Source organism: Pimephales promelas, chromosome 20, assembly GCF_988280905.1.
Source record: "Pimephales promelas chromosome 20, fPimPro1.hap1.1, whole genome shotgun sequence".
In the NCBI taxonomy this organism is placed as follows: domain Eukaryota; kingdom Metazoa; phylum Chordata; class Actinopteri; order Cypriniformes; family Leuciscidae; genus Pimephales; species Pimephales promelas.
Window position 1 is genome coordinate 26,951,829 of NC_142788.1, and position 20,413 is coordinate 26,972,241.

Genomic DNA, 20,413 nt, shown 5'->3' on the forward strand with positions numbered 1-20,413 from the left:
TCCTTGAAGAAAGAACAAGTGAATCATCTCTTTAAAAGTAAATGATACAACCCTCTGCGGCTGTTTTATATTCGTTGAGTACGCCTTTGTATAGTTGCAGGGATTGCTCGGCTCTTGGCACTGGCTCCATTTTCTCGAGGAGAGTGTTCACTCTTATCAGGCCAGCTCATTCTTTACAGTGAGCAGTCCACAGACCTTGTGTTCGGCCATAAATCACACATCTATGAGATCGACCCCTTTTCCCCTTCGTTCTGCCTAAAGCCTTTGGTACATGACACTGTATTGGCTTATTAAGGACAGCAGACACTGATTTGATTAGATGGCTGCTGTCTGTGGGGAACAATTTAACAAAAATAGCCTGACAATTTGGTGTTCTGTAGAAACAAAATGAGGAGACTCAAAATGTGTGTTTATGCTGATTTGCGCTGCATCCAAAATCGAATACTTCCCTACTATATAATATGCATAAAACAGTACGCCAAAAGAGTAGTGCGTCTGAATACATGGTATTGGAAAAACATTAGGGGAAAAGTTCCCGAACGCCCTTTTACTTCCACTGAGATATTGAAGTGTGCATTTGATGGACACTTTACTATCTCCCGGGAGGGAATTTATGAATCGAAAGTGGACGCTGGTAGGTCATGTGACAGGTACGACACATAGACTGTAAAAAAAGATGGACGATGCCCCTTCGCTCTTTTCCATCAGAGAGAACTGAAGCTGCCAGTGTCTCGATATGACGCTGACATCTTGGAACTTGAGTCTGCGCACTTGCGTGTTTCGGGACCAGTCATGCGCAGTCGTGAGCAGGAAGTAAAGCCGCGAAATCAAGGCCGCGCCCTCATTCTCGCTGAATCAAACGCAAGCACACGCCCCGCACTTTCATTAAGTGTCCCCTGTCTGCTTCGTTCTTCTCCAATAATGTCTGCTGATTGCAGAACCTCGTTAAAATAAGGTAAATACAACTACTAACCACATAATCAACATTATTAAAAAAAGTCCACTGGTGCTTCAGTGACTACCTCGCACAGAGAACCTGTCAATCACAGCTGTCAATCATGATGTCAGAGCACCGTTTTTATCATCACATAACTAACTAAAAACAAACTTATTTTGAAAACGAACACTTGAAATTACATCAACATGATAGAAACTACAGTAAATGACAGAAACTATCTTTGGAAAAAGGATATGTGAAGTGTAATTTAATTGTTTAGTTGGTCTCGCGTCCCATTGAATAACATGGGGAGGCGGGGGTTATGAGCTATACTAGGTCCGGTCATAGGGGGGCGATCGAGACGTTTTGGCTTCACTTTTGAGGGCTTGTGTGGCACGCTTGGCGGCACGCTTGACGACATGGCGGATGTAGTACGTCCGAATTTCATTCATACCGTCACAAACTGATCTGAGACTTGGGTGAAGATCCAAATGCAGTTTTATTGGTGCAATGCAAAAATATGAATCCTTGTAACAGCCAAGGGGTCAAAACCAAGTCAAACAATGACAAAGTCCAAAACACAGGCCAACAGGGAAATGAGCAAGACCATAAACCATGACAAGGGAACAGAGTGAGAGCATTCAGTAGCTAGACCGGAAGACACAGGGCTTATATACACAGACATTAACAAGTTAATGACATACCAGCCCGTTCTCATGCCAAGGCGTCATCTAACTGACGCTTTTGACCATACGTCAACATCCGACGCTTTAGGGCACCCTTTAGCGTCAGTTAGATAACGCTATCCTAGTGGTCTTACCATAACCCTAACCTACCCGCGTTATCTAACTGACGCTAAAGGTAAAGCATCAGTTAGATGACACCCTAGGATAGCTTCATCTAACTGACGCTAAAGGGTGCCCTAAAGCATCGGATGTTGACGTATGGTCAAAAGCGTCAGTTAGATGATGTCTTGGGATGAGAATGTGTTGGACACACAGGTGTGTGTAATCACGATAATGGAAAAGGATTCGGGAGGAGTGGCTATAACAGGCACTGTGACAAATACTACCCATATGCATACTATATAGACAGAGAATGTACTTTTTTAACTTAATTAGTGCAGCTCTATTGCTAATGCCATTTCTTTTCACTTGTGGCTTGTGGTTGCTCAGAAAATCCAAACAGCTTGAGTATTGAGAGTGTTTAGACTTTTTGAGAAAAGAATAATTGGATTTTTTTTCATTGGTGGTTGTGTCCACACACTGCACAGACACATTTATATGTAAAGCATATAAAAGTGAATCGATGACCCCTTTAAGTCTTATTAAGGACATGTGAGGAAATGGCTCATGATAAATGATGTTCTGCAAAGGAGCCAAAAAGAAGTTACAGAGAATACGGTGCATTCAGCACTGAGCAGCGTTTCTCTCGGCTCCAATCACGAGGGCAACGGCGCAATAAAGCCTGTGTGCGGTTTTCCCCTGTTGGCTCAGATGAAGAAGTCTAATGAGCACAGGAGACAAATGTTCCCTCTCATTTCTCTGTGAATTGGATGCCTGTATCGCTTTTAATCGTCAGGCACAGCACAAACAGTCCCATTTCTCCATCCAAATTAAACAAGATGAGTTGTGTTTAACCCTACTGTACTTTGAAGGAAACCTGCAATAGTTTATCGCTCTGATGAAAATCTTTTATGTATTGGTAATTTGACCCCAAATTTTTTTGTTTATATCCAAACTATTTACTGGGATCATTTGAATTATTGACTGAAATAATTAAACTGTTTGAAAAGACTGTTTGTGAAGATGTTTCACATGACAACTGCTCTCAACGCAGATTTGAATGTTCGCTATGATCATACTTGTCAAAAAGTTTAGACATAGCCAAATTGTAGTCATTATGGAATAAGATCATGTGGGTGTTTGTTATCTTTTAACGATTAATCGTGCAGCTCTACTGCACATATTCTTTTCAAAGTTGAAATTTGCTTCCGATCAGACGCAAGTCTGTCCGTCCAGAAGTCTCACAGTTACAAACAGCCCTCTTGTAAATCACGGCCAAAGTCTTAATTTCATCAAGATCTCCTCTTTCCTCGTTAGTAAAAGTCACAGAGTTAATTAATTCCCTCACACCCTCCTCTTTCATATGCAGATGAGATGCTATTCTGCCACACAGAAGGCTTTAATAATGCATTCACTTGGATTGGGGAGCTGGTGTCCCATTTTCTGTTACTGGACAGAATGTGTGATTCGGGACAGCTTGCACGAATGCTCTTCCTTTCCTAGAGTCTGAACAGAAAACAGGCTAAATTGTGACTGATATTGAATTTAATCAAAACATTGCCTGAAGTCGATCCTTCTGCAGATGTTTCCCAGTTTCATTCATCAGCTGGGTGCTTGCACAGTGCCCATGGCAGATATATATCAGTGTGAACTGTGCACATCAATCCTCGTAAAGTCGCAGGCTCCAGCCCTGTCCTCTCAGAGTTAATCTTCAAGTTGTCATGGGCATATTCTCTAAATTACAGACCTGCTTTATATCGTCCCCATTAGGTCGAGGCAATACGAACGACACTGCAAGATTCATTCCACTGTCGCTTTCAGTCAAAAATCATAAAGGCAGCCGCATGCTTACATGGCCACATCACTGTCCACTCTAGGAAACCAAACGCTTTGCCATTTATACTCCTCACAAAAAGAGCTGTCTCTCGTAATGGACTGAAACAAGTGTCCTACCCTTCAGGACAGCTCCCTTGAAAGAATAAAAATAGATATAAGTTGGTTGCTGCTTGTGCCGTCGGGTTTCACTGTTTGTCATATGGAGTTGTGTGATTCCAGGACCAGGCTTTGGGAGAAAAACATTTAAACTTTGCCATTTGTAACAAGGGCATTTGAGGACTCTGGCATTAATAGGCTTTAATTAATTGTTCACCATGTTCAAGGTTAACGTTATCCTAGAATGTGTCTCAATTCATTTTTCCAGGGTCTTCTTCTGTATGTTGGCAAAGACTGCGTCTGCATTATTTAAATAGAATTTTTACATTGTGTTTTTTATATAGATATTATCTGATAAAACATTCTCCTAAACAGCACACACATTTGCAATCCCAGAGAATCCATTCTTATTTATGAGTTTAATAACATTGATCGAACTAGTATAACTCTCAACCTGTTTTCATACCCACTTGTGCATCTGTGTGAATGTCCGCACGTAAATCTTAAGTCTTCAACAGAAAAATAGGGAAAATGTAGAGCAGTGTTTGCCATTGCTTGACGTATAGTTTCTCAAAACAACACCTAAAAGTTTCTGCAACTGTATAAAGCTCATGGATATTTAATGAGTCCTAACTCAGTGTTACATTCCTGATCCTTGTAGTTGGTGAATCTCTTTTAACAGGTCAAAAACATGGCCAGATTGTATTTTACTACAAAATCAAAGTTAAGAATTAAATCAAATTTGATTAAAGAAAATTAAGCTGAATTTCAGGACCATTAAGTTCAAAAAAATGTTTTTGTCTTCCATAATAACTTCCATAATGCAAAAAAAAATGTATATTACTTGGAATGCAATATATATTTAAGTATTTAAGCATTAGTATTTGTTGTACTGCTCCTAAATTAATGATCATTAAATTGTTACATTTTTTTGACAGAAATTACAATCTAATATGACCTGAATATATTCTTTATACTTTTGATGAGATTTGCACTGTATGGTGGACAAGGGCTTTACAAAGACTTAACTTTGGGTTAAAAGCAATGCTAACACTCTTTTTTAAAATGGCAAGTGTGAAACATTGCTTAAACGGATAGTTCTCTCAAAAATGAAAATTGTCATAATTTACCATCATGTCGTTGCAAAACAAGCCAAGAAGATATTTTGATTTTTGAAGAACTCTGGGAACCAAATAACATTGGAGCAAACATTTACTTTTTATGCAATGTATGAACAAACAGCGCAGTCTCATCCCAAGACGTCATATAACTGACGTCCACCATACGTCAACATCCGCCATTTTAGGGTACCCTTTAACGTCGGTTAGATGACGCTATCGGATCCTAACCCTACCCCAGACCTAAACCTACCCCGTCACCTAACTGACGTTAAAGGTAAAGCGTCAGTTGTATGACATCCCAGGATCGTCATGTAACTGACGTTAAAGGGTACCCTAAAACGGCGGATGTTGACGTATGGTCAAAAGACGTCCCAAGACGTCAGTTATATGACGTCTTGGGATGAGACTGTGTTAGAACAAAACAAAACTCTGAGACATTTCTCAAAAAATTATTTAAGATTCGCAGGAGAAAAAGAGTTTTGAACAACATGATGGTAAGAAAATATAGGGTTAAATTTGTCTTGACCCAGGATTAAACATTGTGTGATGAAGCATGAGTATTCAACACTTTAAAATAGTCAGCAACTAAGCAGTTAACTGCTTCAGCCTGCTTTTTATATGTTCCACCCTTTGTTCTGTGAATGACTAACACAAAAATCAACACAAAAATTCCCCTGCGTGTAATAACAGCTCTGTAATGACTGATTGGGTATAGGAACCGATCCATCAAACGGAGAAGTAATCTCAGAGTGACAGGAGCAGTTCCACTCCTCTGCGCAGTCTATCGGATTGATGGAAATGCTTCTCGATGTAATGCATAACTGCTGACCTGCCCCGGTAGAAAGGCTCGTCCAATACACTTCAGCCCAAACAGATCCTAAGACTAAGACACTGTAGGGAACATTGAAAAGGCTCATCAGCTGCAAACCATCTAACAATTAATTGCATAAAAGTGACACTGGTTTCAGTAGGAAAGAAAAAATATTCAAGTTTCATTATGGAAAGCACATTCATTACTTCATTATGGTATTGTTATATGATTAGTTCACCCAAAAAATACAGTTGTGTCAATATTTATTTTGTGATTTAATTCTGTGGAGCACAAAGGGGGAGATTAATAAATACTAGTTGCTCTTTTCCATGCAATTATAAAGAAATAAGGACTGGAGATTTTAAACTTTAGATACAATTCAAAAGCTCTATAAAGTGGCCCATACAATTTGTGTGCCATTTCAAGTCTTCTGAAGCCAAATTATATTAGCTTTGTGTGAGAAACTGGGAAATTTGCTATTCACTGATAACCCTTCCCTACACTGAGCTAGTTAACAACTATGACCAGGTCACTGAGTAAGAAAGGACTCGAGAATCTGGTCTGTCTTGATTTGTGATCGAATCATTCAGAGTTTTGTAATGTAGATCAATTTAGAAGACTCAAAAAAAGGGAATGGACATATATATATATATATATATATTTTCATCGACTCTCATTAGCACACCAGACAAAAACAATAGCACATCTTAAATTTTCATATGGCATCTAAGAACTGGTGCACAATGTTATATTGACTACTTTTATAATACTTTTAGGTTGCTTTTACATCCTTTTGAAAATCCAGGCCCAGTTCATTGTGAATGCATGAAAAGAAGATCAATGAAATTCATGTAAGAAAGTCATTTAGGTTTGGGAAAACATTAGGGTGAGGAAATAACTATTTTAATTTTTGGATGAACTAGTCCATGTAAGAAAATGGTAAAAGCTATTATCAAAAGCCTTAATCATTAATAAAAGAGAAATTGTCCTGTTCTTGTCCAATAAACCTGGCATTGTATATTACAAATATCGTTGGCTCCTGGGTGTATTTCTTTTGTTCCCCGTTTGTAAGTTGCTTTGGAAAAAAATGCCTTATAAATGCAAAAATGTAAAAGTATAAAAAATCAACTTGAATAGTATGAAAATTTTGAAGTCTGCAGCAGAATAGTGACACATAGCTTTTATTCTCCTGCTGGAATTGCAGTGAAATTATAGTTGAAAAGAAAGTGATTCATCCTTTCAGGCAAAATTGTGAACATGTTCAAATGCCATGAAGCACATGTTTCTCTCAGTCGTTTCACGTTCTGCAGCCTACGCAATTGCTGCACTGGACATTTAATAACCATGTTAACGTGTTCTAGCACCTTCTTCTTTTGCAGTCATTACGTAAAGTCATTTCCTGTACTTTTCTGAGAACACAAATGAATTAAATTAGGGCTGGGCGCTAGGGTGTGTGTGTGTGTGTGTGTGTGTGTGTTTTGGGGGTAGAAATGACTCCCAGCAGAAACCGATGGTAGAAATGACTCTCAGCAGGTCAAAGTATTCATGTAGGACATTCCAGTCTGAGACTGGAGAAGACTGCGAGGGCTTTGAAGGAGTTAAACGAGGACCGTCGAGGCTTCAAGCCCAGCGCTGATCAGCACTCAGTGATGCAGGAGGAGGAGGAAGAGGAAGGAGGAGCGAAAAGACCAGCTGAGCCTTTCTGCTTTCAGTCTCTCGTCAGCAAGTGCCAGAGCAGTTCCCTTTGCTGTGCTTCTCTGAGAAACACACACACACACACACACCAGAACGCTCTTCATTGCTGGTTGGGGGAGAGTGCTAAATCCCTTTCTCTCTCTCCGCCTGGATCATGCTGCCCTGGAAAAGGAGTAAGTTTGTGCTTGTGGAGAATGAGTCCAAAAGCAAGCCAAAAAGTCTTGGAGCCGGGCTCACCTACCATTCCCTGCTGTCGACTTTGCTCCACTCCTGTCCGGACCTCGTTCCCGATTGCCCGTTCCAGTGGCTGGGGAGCGTCTTCCACAGTAAACGGCAGAAAGTGGAGCTCAATAAAGAGGAACCCACCTACAAGGTGCGTTACCTGGGCAGCGCGGTCACCATCATGGCTAAAGGGGACGACTGCACGCAGGAGGCGGTGGCCAAGATTTGGACTCGCAGCAACTACGGCGAACAGAGTGCCAAGATGAAGCTCACTGTCGGGCCGCATGGCATCCGCTTGGGGGCGGATAGAGGTGGCAAAAAGAAGCCCGTCCACCTCTATTCCCTGAACCGCATCACATACTGCGCAGCTGACCCCTTTCGGCCCAAGATTTTCGCTTGGATTTACAGGCATCAGGTGAAGAATAAAGCAGTGGTGCTACGCTGCCATGCCGTCCTGTTGCCGAAGGCGGAAAAGGCCAGAGCGATAGCGCTCAGCTTGTACCAAAACTCAACGTCCGCATTCACGGAGTTCAAGCGGCTGAAGCGCCAATCTGACTTCCGCCATTGCCAGCAGCAGCTGCTGGGTGAAGACATTGTGCCTCTTATGCCGATTCGGAGACTCCTAAATGGCCAATGCCACTACCAGCCACCTACAGAAAAGCCTGGGAGTGCCACACGGCTCTCCTCGATTACTGAGGAAGAGGAGGAGGAGGAGGACCGACAGGGGGATGCGCAATCCGACAGCACCGGCACATCCAGTCCCCTTCCGGAGAAAGACCTGGGGAAGATCGTAAATAGACTGGACGAGGTTTCGATTACCAGCTGGGATGAAGCACAGATGACTATAAGCACTCTGGTGTGAGGTCACATGGATACAGTTTAGCGTCTTCACCACTGAGCCTCTGTCCTGTCGCCTTTCCTGCCAACCCTGTCTTGTCTGGTACGTCCATCGATGCACCGTGAACCAGCCCTCTGAAACTTGGGGACTGTTGGCACCCACGATGCTGCTTGCAGAGGAACTGTTCCAAGAGATACATGGAGGGGGAGAGCCAGTTCAAGCACAATACAAGGAGGACCACAGGTACACCAATCCTTCGGAGTTGGTCGAGAGCTTACACCAAAAAGCCTTTATCCACCCCCGACATCAAAGCACCCGAAGACAACAAAGCATTCATCTCGTACTCACACCACCTTGTTTTTTGTTTTTTTGAGTACATGCCAAGTGCTGACGGATTATTAGAAGGAACATTAAAATGTGACTTTTTGTACAGCCAGTCTGTCTTTTGATGTTTGGAACTGTCCCCCGGTGACCTCTCTCAACAGGCTCCACTTCAATGGGATGCGGTTAAAGCTGGTTTATTGGCACTGGGAGCTGCACTAATGAATTAAACCATAACTTAGGAATTGAGTCGTTGACTTGACATGTTTACTGCTACCATTCGTCACAGCTCTGCTAATCAGTAATGAATAACAAGTGGAGGCATCACCTGTGATGTTTAAGATGGGCCTTTTAAAATGTTTTTAAACGGTATCAATTTTACACTGTGATTTGTCTGGGACCAATGGCAGCCATTCATCTTGTGTTTATAGAAACGCTATAGCTATTGTAATTTATGCTGAATTTGTGTTGGTGTAATCTGTTCGTCATAAAAACTCATTTTTATGCTGTTCACATGAAGGTCGCAGCTTCCATCTGTCAAAGCTATGTGTTTTGTAATTTCATTGCACTGGAAACTGGGGAAAACCGTCAAACATTTTTCTACTACTTCCATCTTTTTCTGCACAATGGGACACTGTCGGTGTGAAAAATCGCCAGATGTTGCATAATAAAATGTTTGCTTATATTAATCATGAATTCTTAGAGCCCCAGATTAACATTTGTTTCATCTCGGGATGATCGGATTGAGTTTGTTTGAAGGATTTGAAAATGCAAACTGCTGATTTTCAGGCTGTATTTCAAAAGATCATTTCTTGCTTAAATAAATATTTAATTCTTATATAAGGAAGAAAAAAAATGTCCATTGGCATCATGTGAGTGGGCTGGGAAAGGAACTGATTTCATCTGTTGCTGAGGGGCATTTAGCTTTTCCCTCAAAGTGGGCCAATTAATCAGCCGATTGAATTGTTGAGAATGTGAGCATAAAACACCTGGGCAGGCAGCGCAGAGCTTTCAGCTTGACATGAAATCTACCAGAAGAGGCTTCAACAGCCTCTCAGCGCATAGTTGATTAAATCGGACAAAAGGACAAGCACATAAATAAGCAAAACTCCATAAGATTTTGCATCCAATTCACCATAACAAGATCTGCTTTCTAAAGTGCAGTTGAAAAAGGTTTCATTAGTGGTGCTCGCTAGGGCAAATATTGCTATTGCTTCGGTTTAGGCAACAAGGGTTATGTGGATGATTTTTTTCTCAAATCGTGTCACTTGAGGAGAGATGTATACTTTCTAAGTAATTACCTGCAATTCTCGATATTAAAGGAGGAACCCAAGCCATATCTTGAGACTTGAGGGTGTATTGTTGACTCTAGCCAATAGGAAACCACCTTGCAAACAACTAGAACACTTTTAAAACTGCATAGCAACACCTTGGCAATCATGCATAAAACCCATTGTGGCACTTTTTCTACATTAAGGGCCAGATTTACTAACTGCTTGCGCCTGCAGAAACCTTCTTTTGGAGTTAAGCTCTTTAAGTAGGGTATTTATACACCACTGACAACATAGTTATGTATATTATAATGCATTTCTGTCTACAGATCCTCCTAAACATTACACAATGCACCTTTAGTCCCAGACTAAAATGCATGTTTGAGCTGTTTTAACTGAAAGCAACTTGCACTGACATATTTTAAATTATGTCAGTCATTTTTTTTTTAATCTCAACATGCGCATCAGTAATGTTTTTCTCTAAGGCACGTTTATTACACTGTAAAAAATAAAAACATATTTTTTTTACGGTTAAAAAACGGCAGCTGTGGTTGCCAGAACGTTGCCGTTAAAAAAATACGGTAGGAACGTTAATGGTTTTACAGACTTAACTTAAAATGTACAGTAATAAACTGTATTTTATTATCTGATAAAATGTTGCTTTACCAACCTTTTCTATAATATAATATATATCTGTTTTGTACCATTGTAATACACTGACAACCAATAATCATCGCGGCAGTGATGAGTCACATGATCAATCAAAGCTCATTGCATAGTCTTCTATAAGAAGGTTAATACTTATATAAAGAAGCTACACAGTGTCATTCACACAAATATTAAACACCATCATGGTAAAAAAAATGCAATAAACATTCATTTAACACCATTAAAACCCTAATGTAACACAAAAACAAGAAAACTACGAGGAACCATAGTTATTTGGTATAAGTGTCACACAGGGAATTGTGGGAATGTCAATTAAGTTTTTTCACTGTAAAATGAGTTTCAAAAACTGTAAATTTAACAGTATTTTACAGTAAAATTATATCACAGTTATTTACCGTATATACGGAAACTTTCTGTTAACCAATTAACAGTTTTGCACTGTAGCAGTTTTAGTCTTTTACCATTAAAATCACAATTATCTTTTACATTGTAGCTACTTAATGTCTTAATTGAACTAAAGCCTAATACTGCATTAATCTCTGTTTTTGAAACCAAGACTAAATGAAATGTACAACTCACAGACTGATGATTTTGGAGCTTGACAAACGTGCTCATTTAACTGTTGTTGCATAAAAATAATAAAAAACAGCTGTATCAAATTTCTACTAAATGTCTCCTTTGTGTAAAAGAAACTAAACAAAAAACTGGAAACACTTTACTTAAAGCCCTTATGTATAATGCAATATAAAGACCTCAAACTTTTGAATTTTCGTATTTGTAAGTGACAGATTGACGTCTTAATCTGGTCATTTAGTGGCTCTGATGGACACCATTTTGTCCCTGGTATGGGATTCTGTAAATGTAATCTCACCGCCAACTCTCTACCTGTTAGAAAGTTGAGTGTGTGAGTGACAGAGTATGGAAGTGAAGAGTGTTACTTCTCTCCTGTAAGCCTCGATGAAAGTGTTAATAGCCTCCTTTGGAGGCACAGGGGGGAACAAGGTGTGCTGGGTCGGGACATACAGGATCAATGAGCCATCTTTCTGGCATACAGAGAGAGAGAAAGCGATAAAAAGGATGACAGCCCTGTTTTGGGTGTGTGTGTGTTTAAAAATGAGAGATAAAGAGAGAGACATGCATTTGTATTCCTCAGCAGCACCGTTCTCTTCTCTTGAACTGCAGCGCTGGATTCTGCATTATTACTTCTAAACACACACTGTACCGGTTCAAATTCCCTGAAGGCTCAATCATAAATAATTAATTTCTTGAGAAAATTTTGCACATAGTTAGAGAGCAAAGATGTTTACTCTATTCAAACTTAGTTGAGCAAAGCTTTGATAGTGTTTAACCTCTAAAAAAGATGCTTTTATGTAAATCTCTAAAACAAATAAAAGGCAAAATAAGAGAAACCTAAATGATTTCCTGAACAGATCTGGCAAGAGAGTGCAGAACTGAAGGTGGTTTAGTAGAAACTGTTTTGTATGCATTTTTGGGTTAGGTTCAGGGATATTACCAAGTTATTGTAATAAGTATTTACATGGGAAACGTGACTCTAAAATAAAGTGCTACCCATTATTTTAATAACATCAAGAAAATTAAATGTTGAATTACATGTGGCGGTTTATTAATCGCATATTAATATTCACTAATAAAGCTTCCAAGTAATTCACACTCTAGTGACAATAATGATATCGTTTGGGGTCGGTACGATTTTTTTAATGTTTTTGAATTTTGATCGAAATCGGTCGTCAAGGATTCATTTATTTAATCAACAACACATTTAAACAGTAATATTGTAAAGTATTAAGACAATTTTTACAATAAATCTTCAGAAAGCGTTCTGATATGCTGATTGGTGCCCAATAAACATTTATTATTATTATTATTGTCAAAGTTTAAGACCGTTTTTTGCGGGCTAATGTTTTTTTGTGGAAATCTTTAATGAATAGAAAGAAGCATATGGAAATCTTTTTGTAACATTATAAATGTATTTACTGTTGCTTTTGATCAATTTAATGCATCCTTAATTAATAAAAGTACTAATTACTAGTAAAAAAAGTGTATCTTGGTAGTGTATATAAAGAGCATTCCTGTAACTCAAACATTGGAGTGAGCAAGGAATTAAACAAAATGTGCCATGTTTACTTCAACATGCATTCCTGCTTTCCAAAAGGATAAATGACTCCCAAGATGACTTCCTATTTCAAAATGCGTCAATGGAAGTAAAATGGGTAGCAAATGCTTTCATGTTAACTTTAGATCTTTATTTATTTAAATAAAGATAATAATAGATTTAAAAGGAACACTATGTAATTCCAACACACAAACGGCTGCATGAAATGAGATCGCCTGCAGTATAATTGTTATGCAACGCTATCATAAATCAGGCTGAAAACTTGTCCACGCTGATCCATAGAATTCGAGGCGAAAAAGCTTATCTGTTATTAGTGCTATACAGAGCAATATACTCCAAACACAAGACACCCACAAGGGACCCGGGCTCACTGACAATGAATTTTGCATGACCTTTCAAAAAACAATGCTTGCACACCTTTACGACCATATATTTTATGGTGGATGAAAGATGTTATTCTCTGTTAATACCGAACAGCATCTGTACTGTTATAGCTATAGAATCTGTGTGACTTGAATAATTCAGTGTTTTCATCCACAATATTCTCTTTGCTTGAGTGTTTTCTCAACTCATATTTCTCTGCAGTTCTAGAACAAGATGAGGAGAAACTTTAATGGGGAGAGGATTCTTCACAGATCAAAGCAAGATCTTTGATGTTAAATATCAAAATTTCACTCGCACAAAAGTAAAGAGAATAAGGCAGGTTAATTTGCCCATGAGAATCAGATGTTTAAGACTAGTACCATTAAAGAAAATGTGAAATCAAAATCGATCCTCTCATTAATGCACAGTATTGATTATTAAGTAACTTTCCTGCTGATGTAACAAGTAACATTTTTTTAAGGTGTTTGAAAAAAGATGTGTGTCCACAGTCTTTGTAAACAATAAAATCCACCCACTCCTTCTGTTGAATTACATTTATGCAGTGTTATATATTTGCACAAATCATTTTACGCCGGCATGCTTCACAAACGCGGGCCAGTTCAATGCGGGATTTGCACAAAGGTTGTTTCTGAAATATTTTTAGATGACGGTACATGCTGTTGTCGATTAGTTCAATCAACTTAACTCCACAAAAACTATCCACTAACCATCAGGAATGTCCATTGCATTCTAAAAGTTAAAATTTCTTCTTGAGTCTCTCCATCATCTTGTTTGTAAGTCTGAAAAAAAAAACGCTACTGACAATTTTTTACATTTTGGCTGCGTGACATTCTCCAGTTTTGTTGTTTTGTTGAGTATCCAAAGCACGAGCTGTAAAGGCCACGCCCTCTTCTGGAAAGGGGCTCATTTGCATTTAAAGGGACACATACAAAAAATGGCATGTTTTTGCTCACACCCAAACAGAAGCGAATTTGACAAGCTATAATAAATGATCTGTGGGGTATTTTGTGTTGAAACTCCTGGGACACCAGAGACTTATATTTTGTGATAGGTCCCCTTTAATTAATCAGTCTGGAAATCCGGAAGCATGTTTAACATGCTTTATGTTTCGGGAAAGACTTTAGATAAACAAAGACTAATTTTACGATGAATGGGAGAAAACGCAAACCGCAATAGAGCCGTTTTCAGTTAGTAAACATGGTGACATTTCTTTGTAGGCGGAGCTTAGGTGGAGGCAGAAGTTTGCTAGTTTTGGCTTGTTTTTTTTAACAATGACTGGAGAAAAAGCTGATTGTATCTTAACGTGCAAGGTCACTCAGTGTCTAGAACCGCGATTGTTTGCAAAAGTTAATTTTAACGGACGGAACCAGATTGGCTGACCCGTACACGCTCACTCTATGCATGGACGACCTGACAGGATTAACGTTAACGCTACCTCCGGTTGAGTGGCCTGACTTCTACACCTATCCCATAGAGTAACCGAGCGTCAAGAGAAACTGAGGGCATATAAATCTTTAGATGCCTATATATATACAGTATATATATATATATATATATATATATATATATATGTGATGAATGTACAAGACTTGTGTTGAGCCACAGTTCTGCCAGCGCAAAGAAGACGACAATGTAGAGTTGCGGTGCAATTTTAATGACGTGAACATTTTCTATAGAAATAAAAATTCCAGATACAGCATATTTATTTTTCAGCGATTCTTGCACCCAACAACACAACAAGATGCCATTTAATATTAATAATAATAATTTAAACTCCTTATGTAGCTGAATCTGTGCTGGTTTGTATTGGCCAGTTGTCCGTTTGTGTTGCCTCCAGCTAACGCTGTGACGTAATTACGCGAAAGGGGTCTATATGATGGAATAAGCCCCGCCTTCTAAACAAGATTGGCAATAACTGCAGCTTTCTTTATAAGCTCCAGTTGCTATAGAAACAGTCAGTGTCCATCCTGAATTAAGCAGTTTTTTGTCATGATTTGAGCATTTGGAAACAACATTTATGACAAATGTCATTGTTTATTTCAAATATGAAATTTAATCATTAGCTTAGCGTAGAATTTGATGATTCCCCATTTAAAGAGTTAGGAGCTGCACTTGCATGACTGAAATAAGGACCCAATAAGGACCGGAATAAGGTATAATAAGGATCATAATGTATAATCGTTGGGTGTATTCCCAGGAAACAACGCTCTGTCCCTGGACAAGACTTTCCACCAATGCGGTCATCTCCAATTCAAATAGGACACAGGCTGCGATCGCCAGCTGGCCTGTGAATGTACTGACGTAATTTCAGCATTAGAGAGCTAATTATGGGCTTGATAGTGTGAAACAGAGGGCCTGCTCTAAACTAGCCCCTGTTGTGCTAATATCCTTAATTATCCTGCAACATTAGTGACACCGATGTCACCTTTTAAATGTCAGCACTCTAGCAAAGAGCGAAACAATTATTCATCAACGAGTCATAATGACCTCACAGACCCAATCAAACAACCCTCTGCCACAGTGATTATAATTAGTGATACTTGCTAAGCCAAACATCACTAATGCTATAGCTCAAACGGTAACACTTTACAATAAGGTTCGTTAGTTAATATTAGTTAACTACATTAGTTAATATGAACTAATAATGAATAGCACATATACAGCATTTGTTAATCTTTGTTAATGTTATTTTCAACATTTACTAATACTTGATTAAAATCTTGCTAACATTAATTAATGCACCATGAACTAACATGAACAAATGATGAACAGCTGTATTTTCATGAACTAACATTAACAAATGCAGTAACAAATGAATTGCTCATGGTTAGTGCATGTTAGTAAATACATTAACTAATGTTAACTAATGAACCTTATTGTAAAGTGTTACCGCTCAAACTTTGGACTTTGTGGAAATCCCTAATCCTAAGTATTAAGGTGCATCAGTTTTTTAAAAATATTTTTTTTTATGCAGTTTGTTGAAAAGACGTGCTATTATTCAGACTTATGACTGCATGGCAGGCAATATAACATGATCACGTATCAGACAGATGCAACCATATGTTAATATTGGGGAAAAAGACCCCAATTAGTAAATTATATATTTACGTTATCATTATGCAATCCTCCCTCTTCTCTTTGCTGGGTTTGTTTTATTACTTTCCTGTGGAAAACAATATATTGGATTAGACCTTATGACATGCTACTCCTCTGGGTGAATTACAGTACCTCGGCTGATGCAATAACACGCAGTCCTTTTCCAATAAGATCTTTGTGGAACATTTTCCACCCCTGGCAATCGCTTTCAGACATTTCTCTGATTGCCACTATGGGACATGCAGCTCTAAAACCCTTTATGTGATTCTGAGAGAAAGATCTGGATGACTTTGATATGCAGGCAAACAACCTTTATCAAAAAGCTCCAACTGGGTTGATATTACAGCAATGAAACCTGAAGCCAAAAGTTTGCAATCCCCCTCAGAGGTGGAGAAATTACATGCATTGAGGATGTATTCAACAGGAAATAATTAACAAATGAGCATGTGCAATACTCAGTGTGTAGTCTTGAAAGACTTTATGACAGCAATATTTGGGCTCTGGCCTTTGATTTAAAGGGTTAAATTTGGTGCTTTCCTGTACCTCAAATGTAGTAGAGCGTTGGCGCTTGCAACGCCAAGGTCATGGGTTCGATTTCCAGGGAAAGCAAGAACTGATGAGAATGTAATTTTTTTTGTTTTGTTTTTTTTTGTTACTAATGATGAATGTAGGGTTTTTAATTGTATGTATGTTTATGTTTTCTGTACAGCACTTTGGTCAACTTAGATTGTTGTAAAGTGCTAAACAAATAAAGTTGGTATGTTATGGTAAATGTGTAGCTTGCAATGGATAAAAGTGTCTGCCAAATGCATAAATGTAAATGTAGTGAAAACGTCTCTGAAAGCGTTTTAGCATGCTGAGAGTCTCACACCCTCTATACAAGCATAGCAACACGGCTATTTAAATTAGTCATGACACAGTGTGCTGTTTGCTTTCCATGCAGACACAGTCTAAGTTACATTTAGCATGCTAATGGAGTGCTAAAACTCTCCCCAGGAATTTGCATCCGTAAAGGAATCTCGTTTAAAGCACCGCTGATTAAAACGTTAAAGGTAAATCTAGATAATTATCGACTAATGTGTTGTTGGATGACTTGCAGAACATCCTGACCAATACATTATGCATATGCATTACCAATTTTTAAAGGGATGTGTTTATTTTATTCTCTAATTGATAAAAAATTATGCTTTTTTTTTTTTTTTGGTTTAACTGAACTTGCAGAAAAGTTCATTTCGTTTGAGGTCTTTTGGTTTAACATAAGCTAAATATGTTATATAAATTACATTTTGTGTGTTTAGCCTCATCTGTGTGTTCTTTTGCCATCTTTAACCGTCTGTAAGGCTGTGACTTTTCCAGACGTTCAAGTTCATGCAGTTGTCACCAGGTTGCATCAAAGCTTTTTCAAAGGAGACAGTCCATTTTAAAGGAAATCAAACGTGACCTCTCAATCTTGATTCAACCTCCACTCTCTGATAAAATGCTCAGGTTTTCATGGCACATAAATAAACTGATAAAAACTCAATAATAATCCTTTACAGATTCAACTCTCTCCCAAACAGACTGATTGAGTTAATGAGGCGGGAGAAACCTTCAGTATTTCATGATATTCTGTCCTTCAGCTCTGCTCAGAAAGGTGTTTCATAATGCGACTGAATTTATTAAGACATCAGAATATGTAATATTCTCACTGGAACAGCTCAGAGCTACATTCATCCTTCATTAACCAGGTTATAAAATAGTCACATCTCTTTTCTGTTGCCAAAGTTTGCTCCTGTGGCTGTTGAATGTGTCCTCTGAATGAATCTGTTGACCTTTTAAGTGTCACTTTAGTCAGATGTCTCCCTCAGGCTGACATGTCAGATTCGTAGCCGGATGGAGAAACACTCAGACATGAATTTTTGCCATTTAATCCATTTACTTAATTAAAAATTAAAATGCAACTCAATTCTTGAACCTTTTGTCACAACATACATGCAATAAATGTAAATGTGTATTTTTTTAATTATATATATATATACTGTATATATATAAATGGTTGCACTTTATTTTACAGTATGTGTACTTACAGTATGTGTTCTTACTTGTAGCTTGGAACAAATCCATTTAAACGAATTATTTGGCATTAAAAAGCGACATTAAAAAATGTATTTAAATTAAAACTTTAAATGTTACATTTAATCATATAATCTTATTTTCATTGCATTTCTTTCTTTTTTTTATTTTTATTAAACAGTCAAACATATATACAAACCAACATAGTGCAGTAGTGAGCAATCTTGTAATTCCAGAAGTGACATAGAGTTATTTAAGTGTTTGATCTAAGTGTGTATGTGAGTGTGTGTATGTGTATGTGTTTGTATGCGTAAACAAAGTAACCATTTATTTTTTATTGCCATTGTCATTACCATCACCACCCCCACTCCCCACTACCACCATATTGCCAATATTGTATTAGTCGATTTTTATCCTTTCTCCTATGTACCAATTGCCATTGTCAACCCTGTATAAAATAAAAGATGATATAATAAGATAATACAGTATATGATAACCTTCCCCCACATCTCTTCAGTCCAATCTTTTTAAAAAGATTTTTCTTTTTAAAAAAAAATCTAATTTTTTTTGTGTGTGTGTGTGTTATGTGCAATGTCTAAAGTGCATTAAAAGAGGGAGTACAATACTAATTATTAAAGAAAACGTTAAACTTTATGTAATTTAGTAATGTTAATGTTTTCAACATATTAATATTATTGAGAAAATCTAGCTGTTTTCTTTTGGGCGTCTCTGAGTCTGAAATCCTTGTCTTCTTTCAAATTTAAGGGGATAGATTCATTTAATCGAAAACTCTTGGCAGTAATAATGTCAACGTTGCTGACTTAAATGATGGCTTGGACACAATTTAATTAGAAGTTAAAATGTGTATGCAACAAGACTAGAACAAATCCATTCAAACAAATGATTTGGGGTTGAAAAAGTGTTATTGTGTGGGAAAGTCTGACTCAATTTAATTAAGTTTATTGAACGTGTTTATTTCTTGAGTGAAGCGAATACCAATGGCTTTGAAGACCGCATGAAAAGTGTCTGACCTGCTGCAAAGACAAACACAATGTGCAGAAGAGACTCATGGTTGGGAAGCAGTTCAAGTTATCCTTATCTTTTTTTTTTTTTTTTACCTTTATTGACCCCGGACATCATTCCCTTCCCTTCTTATAGTAATATTCTTCAATCGATTCATTAAATGTGATATATAACAAGAAAAACTAAAATGTCTGTTTTCTAGTTCATTTTTTGCTAGCGACCCAAGGTATGTAATAGTGTACTTTTTTTTTCAGCACAAAAATAATTGAATCTTTGACGACACAATAAGTGCAATTCACCTTTACTCCTAGTGTTTGATACGAAATTGATGACGTGATGTTTCACTCATAATTATTGCAGGCATAAAACAAAAGAATATAATGGGCCTAACACCAAAACTTGAAATGGCTCAGCAATTTACTGCAGAGTAAGTGCTTTACTCAATCAAATATCATTCTCACTGTCACTTGATGATGGATCGAGTAAAGAAGCTGTCAGAAATCAGAATATTGAATTTGACGATATTGAAAACGATAGTTTTGAGAATATGTCTGAAGGTTGTTGTGAATATGAGCCAGATGCTGAATGCATTGGGGAAATGAGCTCTGACGATGACAGTGATGATGGGGAAACGCATCTGCTCAAATTGAACCAAAAGGTAATGAAATATGCTTTATTTTATTCTTTTGTAACTGTTATTAAAATATTAAAGGCTTAGTTCGGCATTTTACACTTAAAGCCCTGTTTTAAGATCGTTTCTGATGAAATAGGACGGTTAAGATTGAAATTTGGACAAATGCTGCTGTCCCGAGAATTTTAGCTTTCTGTGTTAGACAACAATGGTTGTTTGTTGTCTATGTGCACTGGACCAATCAATCATGAAACGCATTAAACTTTAGTTTACAAGGACGTGAAACTCACTGAGGGTGTTCACTGATATGGTCACAAAAAATTGCTGCAAAAGAAGCTTTCCAACAGGCTTTATCGTAGTTTTTTTTATCAAGTCAAGTCAATGGAGTCAAAAACTACGATAAAACCTGTTGGAAAGCTTCTTTTGCAGCAATTTTTGTGTGACCACCTTATCAGTAAACACCCCAGACTACTCAGTGAGATAGATCTTGG

The 20,413-nt window shown here is 37.9% G+C and overlaps 2 protein-coding genes across 5 annotated transcripts in view; both read left to right on the forward strand.

The window, feature by feature from the left end:
• The window catches only part of LOC148970666 (uncharacterized), a 48,214-nt gene that overhangs the window by 12,403 nt on the left and 15,398 nt on the right, over window positions 1-20,413 (forward strand). The window contains exon 5 of one of the 4 annotated variants that reach the window (XM_089124380.1): window positions 13,322-13,812. The exons of 2 other annotated variants lie outside the window; for them this stretch is intronic. The gene's annotated coding sequence lies outside the window, so the exon portion shown is untranslated. Of the gene's footprint in view, window positions 1-5,490; window positions 7,013-13,321; window positions 13,813-20,413 lie in introns of those variants that run through there. One more of the 4 variants, XM_089124379.1, reaches the window with a different exon arrangement.
• fam43b (family with sequence similarity 43 member B) lies at window positions 7,081-11,261 on the forward strand. Its single transcript, XM_039652400.2, has one exon. It carries the CDS (start codon window positions 7,436-7,438, stop codon window positions 8,363-8,365), a length of 930 nt encoding a protein of 309 aa, XP_039508334.1. The 5' UTR covers window positions 7,081-7,435; the 3' UTR covers window positions 8,366-11,261.

What these genes read in the sequence shown, in the direction of transcription:
- fam43b (XM_039652400.2), top strand. Translation starts at nt 7,436, where the DNA reads ATGCTGCCCTGGAAAAGGAGTAAGTTTGTGCTTGTGGAGAATGAGTCC.